Source organism: Drosophila busckii, chromosome X, assembly GCF_011750605.1.
Source record: "Drosophila busckii strain San Diego stock center, stock number 13000-0081.31 chromosome X, ASM1175060v1, whole genome shotgun sequence".
NCBI classification, from domain to species: Eukaryota; Metazoa; Arthropoda; class Insecta; order Diptera; family Drosophilidae; genus Drosophila; species Drosophila busckii.
The window spans coordinates 6,272,029-6,286,463 of record NC_046608.1 but is presented as its reverse complement, the minus strand read 5'-3'; the positions used below and the strand labels follow the sequence as shown (position 1 = coordinate 6,286,463).

At 42.5% G+C, this 14,435-nt stretch overlaps 2 protein-coding genes across 2 annotated transcripts; both read right to left on the bottom strand.

The window, feature by feature from the left end:
• Positions 1-26: 26 nt before the first annotated feature.
• LOC108605641 lies at positions 27-2,807 on the bottom strand. Its single transcript, XM_017995423.2, has 7 exons — positions 2,613-2,807; positions 2,444-2,544; positions 2,316-2,387; positions 1,612-2,251; positions 951-1,554; positions 703-889; positions 27-641 (listed from the first exon to the last, which is right to left on the bottom strand). Exons 1-7 carry the CDS (start codon positions 2,701-2,703, stop codon positions 27-29), a joined length of 2,310 nt encoding a protein of 769 aa, XP_017850912.2. The 5' UTR covers positions 2,704-2,807.
• Positions 2,808-3,303: 496 nt separating this feature from the next.
• On the bottom strand, positions 3,304-13,401 carry LOC108607052 (sushi, von Willebrand factor type A, EGF and pentraxin domain-containing protein 1). The gene is made up of 12 exons (XM_017997664.2): positions 13,344-13,401; positions 11,461-11,973; positions 6,521-7,561; positions 6,288-6,464; positions 5,928-6,223; positions 5,458-5,866; positions 5,218-5,397; positions 5,041-5,164; positions 4,869-4,981; positions 4,455-4,808; positions 3,851-4,381; positions 3,304-3,794 (listed from the first exon to the last, which is right to left on the bottom strand). Exons 2-12 carry the CDS (start codon positions 11,648-11,650, stop codon positions 3,661-3,663), a joined length of 3,549 nt encoding a protein of 1,182 aa, XP_017853153.1. The 5' UTR covers positions 11,651-11,973; positions 13,344-13,401; the 3' UTR covers positions 3,304-3,660.
• Between the last annotated feature and the right edge of the window lie 1,034 nt (positions 13,402-14,435).

The following is a 14,435-nucleotide window of genomic DNA, read 5'->3' as shown; positions in this document are numbered from 1 at the left end:
TTTATGTATTTGTGGGTTTGAGTTATTTATGCCTTAAAGTTATTCCAGTAATAAATAAAACAGCATTTGATCTTTTTGCATTTGAATTTCGGTCTAGACTTGTTTAATTTGTAGAGCCAAAAACGAATTGCACAAAGTAATCTAAAAATATATACACATGTTTGGGAAAGACTATTCGGCAGCAGCTGCTTCAGCTGGAGCTTCAGTTGGTGGTGGTGGTGCTGCTGCTTCCTCAGCGGCTGGTTCAGGTGCTTCTGGTGCTGGTGGTGGCGCTTCGGCTGGTGCCTCCTCTTTCGTTGTCTCTGGTGCGGGAGCACTCTCAGGCGCTGGCGCTGCATCGGCTGCTGGAGCTGCCTCAGCGGCTGCTTCAGTGGCTGGAGTAGCTTCCGCAGCAGGTGCTGCCTCTTCGTAGCTGGCGCTTCGGCAGGAGCCGCCTCACCACCTTCGGGTGGTGATGGTGGTGTATCTGCTGCGCCGGCTGCCTCTTCAGCTGCTGGTGCCTGGGCGGCTTCTCCTTCAGCCGGTGCTGGCGTTGGCGCAGGGGCACCCGTAGGCTCTGGAGGTTTATCGGCAACGGACTGTGGACGTGATACAGCTTTGGAATGTTTCTTTTCAGCGGCCGCTTCAGCCTTTTTCTTTTGCTAAAAGTTTATATAGTTAAGATATTTAAGTTGCTTTAAACAATAAAACCTTAAAGATTACCTTCTTGGGCTTCTCCACCATATCCGGAGGCAACTCTTCATCCGTTTTGTAATCCTCTGGGAAGAACTTGAGAGCATCCACCTTTCCAGAAGTGACATTGCTGCTAACATAAGTGGGCTCAAACTGTACCAGGGATAGCATTGTATTAGATTGAACTTTGTTGACCTTAAGCACAAAACGATCATTCCTAAAAAGAATCGTAAATGGTTAAGCAAGGTTCTTTAAGGTAAATTACGAAGTTAGCTTACATATTATGATCTTGTTGATCGTATCGGAATACAGAGTTGCTTATGAGCTTGGCATCAGCCGGATTGTCATCGGTGAAGAAACCGTAGAGGGGCACTTCATCTTTTATACCTTCAACAAATTCCATAATCTCATCATGTTTGTGTGCCTCAAAAGCCATTATCACATGCGGCGGCTCTGGAGGTGGATCTTGCGGCAAGAAGCCAGTGGTTTGATTACGGAAGAAGGTATAGATAAGTGAGGCATGGGTGCGCCGGCTGTTGGCCACCCAAATGGGTGGAATTTTAACAATCTTGATGCGTGTCTGCACCTTGACTACCACTTCCTCTTCTTCCTCAACTTCTTCCTCGCTGACTACATCGTCGTCCAGACCCAAGTCCAGCTCAAAGCCAACGCCGGGGAACGCAGGAGTCGCAGGGCCTTGACCTTGGCCAACCTCTTCCTCTTCCATGCCCTCCTCCTCAATATCTTCCTCAGCGCCATCGGGCTCCTTACCGCGTCCCTCCTGGCCTTCCTGTATGCGCGTAATAGACTTGGATTTGCGAGCTGCTGCCTTTCTCCTAGCTTCCTCCTCCGAACTTATTTCATCCTCCCATGATTCGCCCTCTGTAAAATTAATTATGTAGACTATGAGATAAAAATATACAAGTGTATTAAATCTACCTGGCACTTCCACCTCAACCTTGAGCTTGAGCGTGGTTAATAGTGGTGGAATTGGATGCGGCACATTTATCTCATCATCTGGTGGCGCCACACGCTCTTTGGTTACCTCATGCGCATAGGTTGCGAGTACAGTCGGCACTGGCCCAGAGGACTCGTCAATTTTCCAGTAACAAATGAGCAATTCCCTGCCACTCAGTTGTTCAATAATATCCTCGGACAATGGATTCTTGCAGGCATAATTGATCAATTCAAAGTCAGCTTCGCTGACCTCCATATATTTACGATCTTTGCATTGCATTTTCAGCTGATCAGCTGGCTCTTGGAGTTTTTTGAACATATCACGAGAGACCTGTGGACCAAAGATCGTAACACCTACATCGGGTAAGTTCTCCATAATGATGTCTGTGCAACGATTAAGGTAATCCACACGCTTCTTGTGCTTCTTTTCAAACTCAATCCGTTCAGCTTTGTCAAGTGCCTCTAGCTTGACGCGACGAGCTTCTGCCTCCACAGGCTGTAACTCCCAAATATCATAAGTTGGACCCTTGAACGGTTGCAGTGCCTTTTCCAGCTCCTTGTTTATAGTAGTCATCAACTTGGGCGCATCCGAGCCATAAAATATATTCGTAGCCCTGCCATTCTAAACTCCGATAAAGTCAATAAAGCAACAAATCCACAAGCTTAAATTCTTAATCACAACTTACGCTAACGAATAGAAAAACTGGCTCACTTCGCTTATAGAAACGATTCAGGGATGCTACAGTGTCTGCGCGGCACTTTTAATGGAAGAAAATATTGTAGTGATAGTCAGAGTAAAATAAATATTACCTACAACAGCTAAGCTCAGATTTTCGCCAATGTCAAGCTTGGCCTTACGCAAAGTGCCCATCAGACCCAGACAGGGTCCACACCATGCCGAGAAGACCTCAAGCACTTCACAAACACACACAAAAACACTTTTATCATAATAATATCTATTGTATTAGCTATTGTAAACGTACCAATTAAACCCGGTTTGGTTATAAACTTTTCCAGCTCCTCATCTGTGTTGATATCAGCCTGTAGCTGTTGTGCTGCTCCTCTCCTTGCCATAGCTTCAAAGTTTCCCTATGTGCAATCATACATATATGCCAAAAGTTTAAATACCAACCAATAAGACTTGCAAAAATGTTTTAAAATTTTTTTATGGTGTTTTCAACACGATTAAAATAAAATCAATGAACTAAAAGCTCAATTTGATTTAGAACTCAAATTGCCAAGGCAATATTGATCTAACAATTCATGCGAAAGAGCAAACAGAGTTATCTTAGTCCACTCTCTCTTCTCTATCTCTTTCTCAGTTTCTTGCTTTCTAATGAGATTATGGTAGATGGCGCACTTATTTCAGATCTCGTGAGCTTTAGAATTTATTTCTTTCGTTTTTTTTCTCAGCCACCTTTTGCTGATTTATGTGCGCCTGGTACTTTGTACGGTAAGTCCAATAAAGAGTGTAACAAAAGTTTATGTTGTGTATGTCGTAATAAATTAGTTAACCACATATTTATTTGTTGTAAAAATTCATTTTTTTGCATCTTTACATAAGTATTAACGATTACTTACACATTGCATAACAAAACATTACATTCTGATTATACGATATTTTTACATAATATAATTCATATAAATAAGCAAAAAAAAAAATAGATAATAGTAAAATACGTAGGTATATTAATTTTGTAGAAAATAAAAATTAAACACATGGAACGGAAATCGTGCTCTAAATTGTTGTTGTCTTGACTTGTCTTCCATGTTTCGTATGTGATGTACAAATATATGTAAGTACATATTGTATCGTATGTGATGTAAATTAACTATGCATATACAAACATACCTAGTATGCTAAGTAGGCTGCGCTTAAATTACTATATACAATTATAAACAGAATTTCAATTGTTTAACATAATCTAAAACATAATTACAGACAGTTACGTCTGTATGTACACTCATATCACATATGTGTGCGTGCGTGCGTGTGTGTGTGTGTGTGTGTGTGTGTGTGTGTAAGTGTATCTATCGCACAGAGATGCCATTGATTGTGATCACATTGCTGGCCACCGGTTCGGGCTCGTAGACCTCATCATTGGTGCGCATCTCATAGGGCGCGTCGTAAAACTGTTCATTTGGTATCTGATCGTAGATGTTCTCTATAATGGAGTCAATTAGTATATTATATTTATGTGGATCAACTGCTAATGCTTACCGGAGCGATTGTTATCGCCACCGTCGCCATTATGGTTAATATTATTATTGTTATTGTTGTTGCTGAGGTTGCGACGTGTCAGACCACCCTGAAAGGTATTGAAGGTAGCCGAAGGATTGTTGTCCATATGCATGCGATTGTTGGCCTCCAGTGTGGAGTACGACATGACGGCAGCATTGCGTTCGTCCTTTGTTTCGGCTGCCTGCACATTCTCTGTATTCTTCACCGGTCGCGCTTTGTTGCGATACAGAAAGATGAGTCCGAAGATGAGCAGCAGCACTACTATAACCGTAGCGCCAATAGCCACACCCGTGCCCAGCTCTGAGCTCTCCTGGCCCTCCACCGTGGCCAGTTCGCATTGCGGTTGCTCGCCACTCCAAGCGCCCTCCTCGGTGCACTTGCGCAGATACTGACCAATGCGATTGTAATTGGGTATGCAATGATACTCCGCCGACCCACCATACAGCGTCGAGTCGTTGACCACAATGACGCGCCCATTGTCTATGGTCAGCGGGCGTCCACAGTCCACAGCTGCGGCAAGCAAGCAAAAGTATTTGTAAATAAAATATTAATTTGTAAATAAAACTATAATTACAGCACTTACGTCTGCATGTGGGACTCTTGCCGGCCCATTTGCCATTCTTTTGACATACTCTCGTATCGTTTCCCATCAGTATGCGTCCCTTGGCGCACTTGAAGTTGGCCAGCGAGCCCACAGCGCGCGTCGCTGCCTCCACCAACAGGCCATCGCTAACAGGCGGCAGCTCACACACAACCTCCACACATTCGGGCGCCTCGTGGCTCCAATTACCGTGCTCCGTGCACAGACGTCGCGAGACGCCGTTAAGCTTGAAGTTGGCATTGCATTCGTAGAGCACAGCGGCGCCATAGTAGGTGGCATTGGTGGCCAGCGTCACCTTGCCGTTGTTAATGTTCTCCACTGCACCGCATTCCACATCTGTCAAGGCGACAACAATTAAACATATGTCCCACTATTTAGCGAGCTTACGCTACTTACAGACACATTCGGGTATATCTCCGCTCCATTTGCCAGTGTCGGTGCAGGTGGCCAAGGCTTCGCCCACCATTTTATAACCACGTTCACAACGATATTTGGCCAAGGCGCCAATTCTAAATGCAACAGAAACCCATATGAATTTTATTCGTTTTAGTATTGCTCAACTGCTTACTTGTAGGTCTGTGTATTCTGATTCGACTCCGCCGTGCGTATGAGCGTACGTCCGTACATGCGATCATTGCCCGTCACGGAGAGCAGACTGTGCGCCGCCAGCTTCGGCTCATGGCAGCGTATCTCTGCAATGGCAAAGTTACAATTGGCTTACAGACGAGAGAATTTGATTATTTACCTTCACACTTGGGCGAGGCATCGCTCCAGCTGGCGGACTCCAAGCACTTGCGCTTGAGGACGCCGTTCAGCTTATGCGACTGCGAGCAGCTGAAGACAACCTCGGAGCCCACATAGGTGGTGTTGGTCACATACTTGTGACTGCCATAAGGTATGGGCAAAATAGTGCCGCAGTCCACATCTGTAAAAGCGAATCTCTTTAATAACTTTAATCCAATAATTTGTAGACAAGTGTACGCACATTCGCAGAAGGGCGCATCGGAGCTCCATTCGCCCGAGTCGAGGCATTCCAGCATCGCATTGCCGTGCATAATGTGGCCCGGATCGCAGTTGTATTGGATTTTGGAGTGCACGTTGTAGTCGTAGCCAATGACAAAGGCGCCGGTGGGCACTTGGGGCGTCTCGCAGGTGACCAGCTCGCAAACAGGCGCCTCGCCGGACCATTTGCCGTCGCGTGTGCAGTAAAGCTCGGCGGGCCCGTCCAGCCAATGATCCTCATCGCACTCGTACTTGACCACAGAGCCCACTGTGGTTGTCGCATTGAGTAGTATGGATATGCCGCGATCTGGACGCGCAGGCGCACCGCAATCCACAAATTTACACGACGGTGTCTTACTGGACCATTCTCCACCCAGGCCGCAGGAGATAATCTACAATAAACAATGTATTTATGCAAATCGTAGCGTAAAGTACAATCGAGTCCCCACTTACAGCCTCGCCCACCAAAACATAGCCCAGCTCACAAGTATATGTTGCCGTAGAGCCCGCACGCTTGTCCGTAAAGTGCACATGTCCGCCGGTAATGGGCTGCGGATCGGGACACCAGTCCACCAGACACTCAGGCTGCTTGCCGCTCCAGCCATCCTGCTGGCAAGTACGATTCTCGTTGCCTATAAGCGTATAATTCTCATGGCAACTGTATGTGGCTACTACGCCATAGCTCGTACGCTCCTCCGACAAATGTATGGAGCCGAACTTTAGCTGGGTCAATTCGCCGCAGTCCACGTCTGTTAACAAACAAATCAATATGTAAAGCAGAGATTCTCGCTGTGGGCAGCAAATCGAACTTACACTTGCAGGTAGGTGCATGACCACTCCAAGTGCCATCTGTCTGGCACTGGCGCTCCATGTGACCGAGCAGCGAATGACCCTTGGGACAATCGTACTGTATCTTCTCGCCCAGCGTAAACTTTTTGCCCAGCACAGTGGTATTCTGATGCGCATCCGGCGATCCGCAAGACAATGGCGCTGCAAGAGAAAACATTCTTAAAGATATGCCCGAGAGCGACTGGGAGCTCACTTACAATGCTGGCAGATAAAATGTAGATAGTCCAGATTGCAGCCGACATCGTTCCACAGCCAATTGCGACCGCCGTCGAAGACAACGCAGTTTTGTTCGCCATTATAATTGTTAGGTTGGTCTTTGCCCCAGGCGGGCTTTTGCACAACGTCGCCATTCACCCACTTCCAGGTGCGACTAGTAATGCCCGGCTCCTTTTGTGCGCCAATCCATACCAGCTGTGGCTTCAGCTCCGTCTTGCGGCGCTCCAGCTCCGAGAGTAAATATGAGCTGGTTGCACCACGGAAGTTATGCACCAGATCACCGCCAGTTTGCTTGCAAATTGCCTGCGCCTTGTCAAAGCTTTCGCCCTTCGTTATATGAAAATCATAGCAGGTCTTGGAGAACGTGGTGACCACTGTATCCACGCCGATTTTGGGACTCAGGCAACGATCCACAGAGAACTCATCGTTAGTGAATGTTTCCACTTCGCAGAGGCTTAGGCTGCCCTCCACACCCACCAGCTGTATGGCCACATACTGACCCACCAGGGGCCTGGCACAGGTAAATGTCTTGACCACGCCCTCGTCCAGTGTGCCGGGATACCAGGCGCAGAGCGGATTGCGCTGCAGATCAGCGCTGCTATTGCCCACGCGTATCTCCAGATCCTGCAGCGGCTGATGACCGCAGCAGCCACGCGTTGTAATGCGCACAACATGCACCGCCTGCGGTGCAAGCAGATCCACACGCCACCATGGCGATGGCTCCTTTTGTGTTTCGGAGCACTCTTGTCCATCAGGATTCTTGTTGCCCGGCTTGCCATCGTTCGCATAGCTCGCCGGACCACTGCGTGTGTAGGAGCTCTGGTTCACCGGCTTCCGATAGGCGACGTTCACACCGCAGAAGGGTAACTCCCGCTCCCAGCCACTGCGCGCATCGCACTTGATGCTAGGCGAGCCAAACAGCTCGTAGCCCGCATCGCAGGTATAGTGCGCCTCCGAGATTCCCGACTCTCCGGACACTGTGCGCACTTTGGCATTCAGGGGCACAGCCGGCGGACCGCAAACTAAAAATACATTTTAAACAATAAATTATATGCATGCACGTATATAAACTGGTTTTTTGTTTTACATTTGGCAAGAGAATATTACTTCATAAATGCTTATAATAAAATTAACACACTTTTTGCATGTGCTTCTGCGTTTGTTTGTATTTGTGTGTGCATTAAGATTTGGAGATAACGTGTGGTTAGCACCTGAATTAACTAAATTTAGCGCAAAAAATCAAGTCATATTTGGCTAAATGATGTGACTTGGCGTTAATACAAGTTTTTGGAAACAAACTCTTGCGCATTTTAAACAAAGAAAGAAATAGGTTTTCTTTGAAGCGATGTGCATTGCACATTTTATTCTTATTTAATAGAACGATCACGTTTGAATTACGGAAATAAATAACGTCATATATAAAAGCAAGCGATGTAAATGTAATTTGGAATTATTTTTCAATATTTTTGATCAAGTTTATTTTTCTGTAAGCTGTTAACTTTTGATCTTTGACAAATTCTTAATTCAGTGTGACCATGCTATATAAACAATTATACTCAGTTGTAGTTATTAGATGGAGCATCGATAACAGTTATCGATATTGCACGGAAGCTCATTTCAAATTGGTAACGCCTTTTCAATTGCATTTTCTTTGAAACTCTGAAAAACCAACTAAAATAATACTCATACTTATAGAACATCTTTATTGTCATGACGCCTAATGGGGATCAAGACCTCATAAGCCATAAAACTGTGGTATGTGGAAATTGTCGCATTAGTCATTAAGAGGTCCAAAAGAAGTTCAAGTTAACAAAAAAAAAATTGCAGTTCTGAAAACAGTTTCAAATATCACAAGCTTTGTTCAGCAACCAGTTCAAGCAAGTCCCATTGTCACTTGCTGGACTTTCAATTCAGTTAATAAAAGTAATTTCCTTATATGCAATACCAATCTGTTTTTCGATCTGCCAAAATAGAATACAATAATATTTGCTTTGGCTTCTTGCCAAACCTATTCTTATTTCACTGGTTTTGTAGGCTTAAAACGTTGATTCCAGTTACAAATACAATGCAGTTCCCAAACTTTAGCCCGCTGAGCAGCTAATTCATATTATACTGGGTGCCCTTGGTAGCTCTTTAGACCGCATGGCAAACCACGTTAACGTAAGTATGTCACACAATACTCTCGAGTTAATGCTCAAAATGTTTCACTTGAGAAAGCTGCAGTTGTTGTCTGTCCCAAAAACAAAAACAAATTAAATTTGTTTTACCTTTTGTTTGTTTGTTTGCTTGTCTGCTTATTTTCGTTGAGAGCGACCACAGAGGCTCGAGTTACTGAAAATGAATTCTTGAATAAAGAAAAAATCGCTTACCAATTTGAGAAACCTGTTAAAATGTCATGACTGTTGTGAATCGCCAAGCCGCAAAGCCTTATAAAGTATGCAAAGTGGCCGGCGTTGCTAATCGAGGCTTGGCGTGGGTGTTTCTACACGGCTGCCCTTTGTTTTATTGCCTTTGACCCACAATTTGCATAGCCATCTAGGTACAGAATTGGTCGATTCTAGCTATGTAGTTTCCCATGCCGATTTATATTTGTAAACGAACAATTTGGCTTGAGAGTTCTTAGAGATAATTCTCAGCATGCCTTTGGCTAATTAATATTTACACACAAACAAATTTCAAGCTTAACAGAATTTGCGAAAATATTTGAAATTTCTCACAATTGTTAAAGCCGCAACATTGTATGCATGTAAATTTTCCAAATTTTCTGCTTGAATTGAAAACGGCAAGAACAACAAGAAAAGAAAACCTGTACATGGTTGCACACCCATGCCTAAACACGTTTAGGCCAAAGGGCGGGAAGCGAAGCCAGCTGGCTGGCTGGCTGACTGGCTGACTGGCTGTCTTCTCAGCCAGGAGAAGTAAGTGCACCGGCTGCAGTGATGAGAAGGGTTCGACGCAGAGCTTGGCCTCGTTTACGAGTCTTTTATTTAATTTCATTTTGAACTCCACTGCAATCTGCTTGTGGGTTGGCCAAATTAAACTTTCAGTGGGTTGCCAATAGGAATTTGACACAACTGCGAGCCTCACAATGAAATAATCTAATATACATGAATATTAATAACTCAATATATCAATTGTAATTCAAAGCTATTAAGTGTAACTGCACCTCCCCAAATTTTGTAGCAAAAAAGGGTATTTAAGCTGCGTTGTAAGTAAACTAGATTTTCTTTAGCGGGTTGCTTTTATTTTTTATTTTGTTTTTTTTTCCTGGTCGCTTTGTCTGGCCTATGATCTGTCAAGATGGCGTGGCCAACGCTTGTGCGGAAATTTTTGCATACAAGCCATATATATGTGTGTGTGTGTATTTGTTCCTTATTGTAGTTACATTTGGGTTGGTTTTTGTAGTTTTGAGCTTCGAGACACATGCGCGATGTTTCTTGCGACTGTTGCAGCTGTTGATGTCAGGTCTGTTGATCTGTTTCGAGTTGATTGTTGTTGTTGTTGTTATTGGCGTTGGTGTTCGCCAATTGTTGGCATGTATGTATCTTCGATGATATTATTATTTATGCCCAGGCGTTGTATAAAAAGCAGTTATTATTATGAGACTTGAAACGCATTCATCCGGTTATACCGGTGCTTATACAAAGATATATATATATATATATATATATATATTTATATATATATATACGTAGCTAGCTACAGTTGTATGTTTGCATAGCGCTGGAGCTAAGGGTAACTTGGCGGGAGAACATTTTGAATTTAGGGCGTGTCTCGATCATCTGAGAATGCGCATAGTATGCAAATTTTCGAATAAACTTTAATACCTTTAAGCCATATGTGGGTAACTGGGGCAACCCAACGTCAACGTACGTATGATAGATAGAAAGGTGGCTCGCATTCAAATGCCGTTATGACAACATCAGGCACAGCAATTGGCATTTGAAAAACACTTCACGTAGGTGGGCGCAATGTTTAAAAATAACAAGTCGTAACAGCAATGAAATGTTCAAAACTCAATCACGTATTTTTGTACAAGCTTGTGAAATGGCTTTAAATAAGAATGCAACAAACAAAAAAATAGTGACACCAACTTGACTCTGCATACAAATCCCTGCAGCACGTATCGCTGGAGAGCAGCTAATAACTTTACTAGTTACCGCTCACCAGCTTTGTTTACTCGACTGCACTGTCAGGAATTATTGGCATAAAGTATAAGCTAGCGAGCTGGAACTTAACACATATGTTAAGAGCAGTAATATATAATTTTACTTTTTATTTATTTTTTCTTTTACAAAAGCATTGTAGACTTTTTCCAAGAATCTTCATAGTTAAAACATATGAATTTCGATTTGCTTTTATTTGACGCTTAGACCACACCTTCATGCTAAGGTGAAATTAATTCATCACTAGTGAATACACCAACATTCGCTTGTTCTGCTTTTTATTCTGAAACAATAAGCTGGAATTTGAATGATTAAGCTAAATGGATGTGATCCTAGCTAACGTTGGTGAATTCACTGCATAAGCCCAGCAATAAAATCAGCAATAGCTAGCAGCCGTACTACAGGGTAACGCATTCTTTGAAAACTTGAGTTTCAATTGATGAACTTTCATTTCTTTGTTGACGTTCTTCGAGCATTATGGTTTATTGATCACTCACTTTCACTATAGCATAATGCAAAAGCAACTTTTCAAGTCACTCACCCTTGTAGAGAGAAAAAGGAAAAAGAAAAGGAAAAAACACACACGCTCAATGCCAAATAAGCGAACATGATTTATGCATAATTTGTTTTAATTACTTAGCTAGTTTATAATTATAGCTGCTGCATGCATAAATTGATAAATTGCGATATTGATAAACATTTTGTTGTGTTGTGACAGTGGCAATGGCAGTGACAGTGACAGAGGGATAACTTACTGTGGCTATTTCCGGACGTGATTAGCGTCATTATGATCGCCATCAGCAGCAGCAGCGGCTGCATCGGCGGCATCGACTTATGCATTTGCATATGATGATGTTTGTGTCTTTTTGAAAAGGCCATGGATCTTGGCAAATTGTTGTTTTCCTCCAGCCAAATGAACAATGACTTGTAGCTAAAGCGAAACATTGTGTTTGGCTTTTTGCTGTCTGTGTGTGTTATTGGACGCTTGATTAGCCCCAATGAATATTTACAGTTGTGGCATCACCAGCATGCCACAAATTTATGCCACACACACACACACAAAAGCACTTGTTGTAACTGCTGATGATGATGATGATGTTGTTGTTGATGTTGTCGAGATGCGAAACATGTACAACAAACTTTGTTGCTGCTGCTGCTGTTGTTGCTGCTGCTGCTGCTTCTGTTGTTGCTGTTGTTATTCACGTATAGCGTGCGGCGTGAGCTTGGTATTCACTTGATTTTCACTTTGCATTCACATTGAATTTTCACTGCATAATTATAATTTAAGCATGCATATTAGTTGCTGTGCATAAGAGTGTGCATATTACTGCATAAAAACAAAAACAACAAACGAAAAATTGTAATCACGAAAATTTACAACTCGTCTTAGGGCAATGGCATTAAGGTTAAAACAAAAAGCAGCTATACGTTGTGGTATATTTTATAGCCAAGCTGCATATATATTTTATATATATATTTTGGCAATTTCTTGGCTTTTTAAATGTTAACTGGTTTAATGCATAACTGACCGCTTTCAAGGCTTGCGTTTATGCGTGAGCGTTAAACACAATAAGCAAAAAAAAAAGCTCAAATTGATTTGAACTAGAAATCATATCAAAATTCACAAAATAGCACAAGAGTTCATGATAATCGACAACTTGGTGTTAATTACAAGTTGCGCACGCATAAACTCTATGGCTCTCGTACTATGTGCTAATCTACGCCTAAAGCCATTGCGCTAGTTTCATAAAGCTCACGCTTTGCAGCTGTATGTGTGTGTGTGTGTGTATGTGTGTAATCAAGATTATTAAGTTTTAACAGCAAGCCATGGCTATTAGTAACAGAATCAATTTGTTTGGAACTTTTGTGGGTTTCACTTGGCCCCAGGTACGCTCTGGGTTCATAAACAACTTTCGTTGGAGCGGCTGTTTCTTTCACTAATTAACAGTAAGCTTTTGCTGCTGCTGTTGTTGTTGGTGTTATTGGTGTTGCTGTTGGTGTTGTTGGCTCTGACCGCTAGACAACGCAAGAAAAACTCTTTATGGGTTAAGCTAATGTTTTATTAACTCAATTTATCAAGTGTTAATTGAAACCATATGAGCAAGCAATCAAAATAAAATATGTACTAGCTGGGCTAAAGAATAAGCCAAGAAAGCTTTGATTTCAGTTATTTATGTCATACACACACACACACACAAGCTTATGGTTATGCATATACGTATATGGAGAGAACTGTTTCAATTTCGATTTCGATCACTGGACATTCGCTTATTGTTGTTGTTGTTTCTGCTGCTAATATTGGCATGAGTCGTATTTATTATTGTTGCTTAATTCACTTTTTAAATTATGCATAAGCGTAAAAAATATGCAAAAAAATAAATAAAAAATAAAAGTTGTATTTATAAAAGGCAACGGACAAGACAAGACACAACACAGCACAGCAGACAAAAAAAAATACAAAAAATTAATGTCTATAAAATATTTATATGCTGTACATAGTATGTTTGATGATGAAACTATGTTTAGTAGTTATGATTAACAGGGTTCACTGTTGCCACAAACACACACAAGCAAGACACACACACACAACACACAACACTGCGCTGTGCGATACGATTCCGTTTGAAAAACTCCGTACTCTGTTTCGTTTTGAATTGCGCTTGCCGATCCGTACGCCTGACACGTCTGTTTCGAATGAAAGTTGTCTTATAACTGGTTTTCTGCTGGCGCTTTAGTTACAGAAGTTCGCAGCAGCAGCAACAGCAGCAGCAGCAGCAGCAGCAGCAGCAACAGCAACAACATTGCGCCTGTGCAGCGACAGCTCGAAGCATAAGCCCAGCGACCACCGCACCACAACCGTCACCATCGCCATAAGGTTGATTGGTTGGCTTGCTTCGCTGACTTGTGGCTCGGCTGGTTGTTCGCTCGGTCGGTCGGTAAGTCGCTTGCTCGACCGACTGGCTGTTTGTCATTGTTGTGGCATTGTTGCCGACGCGAAATATAAGCGAGCTGCGCAATCGCGGAGCTTTACACAACTTAAGTTCGAGGGTGGCTCAAAAACTTCTGGCACTCTCCATATTATTATAGCGACGCATATTCGCGAAAGTATCGTATGTCGCTTTTTAGTGAAATTGTCACTTATCATGTGGATAAATATTGGAATGATATTCGCTTTAGTTGTATGATTTACTTCTTTGATTTTGTTCAGGGCTATATCACAAATAAATCATTATAAACGCTCTCCTGCCAAATTTGGTTTTTTGACATACGACACTTTCGCGTAAATGCATCGATATATTACTTCAGATATTTTTAATCAATTTTTCAAATAAGCCCCGTAGCATCGTCGCCCTGCACTTAGGTGGCGAAATCACCAGCTACAAGGGAATCACCTCGACTTACGAACCCGAATGTATTCGATTATTTTATTATTTACCGCGAACTAATGCAATGAGCTGTCATCTTATGCTACAACTCAAAATGTAAATTCAGTTACAAACTTTCCAGTGCCACAGATTTTTAAATCAAGTCCAGAGCAAACCAAAATCAGCTTTGAGTTGCTTTTCGAAGAGGAGCAATTGCTCAAATGTAAATCTTAAGACATTTTTTAAACTGATAACAGCTTTAAATCGCAGTAGCTGAATATTTTTAACAATATATTCTCTTTCTGCTACGATTTGAGTATTTAAGAGTAGAGAATTTTGGATAGTGAAACGTATTAAAAAAAATA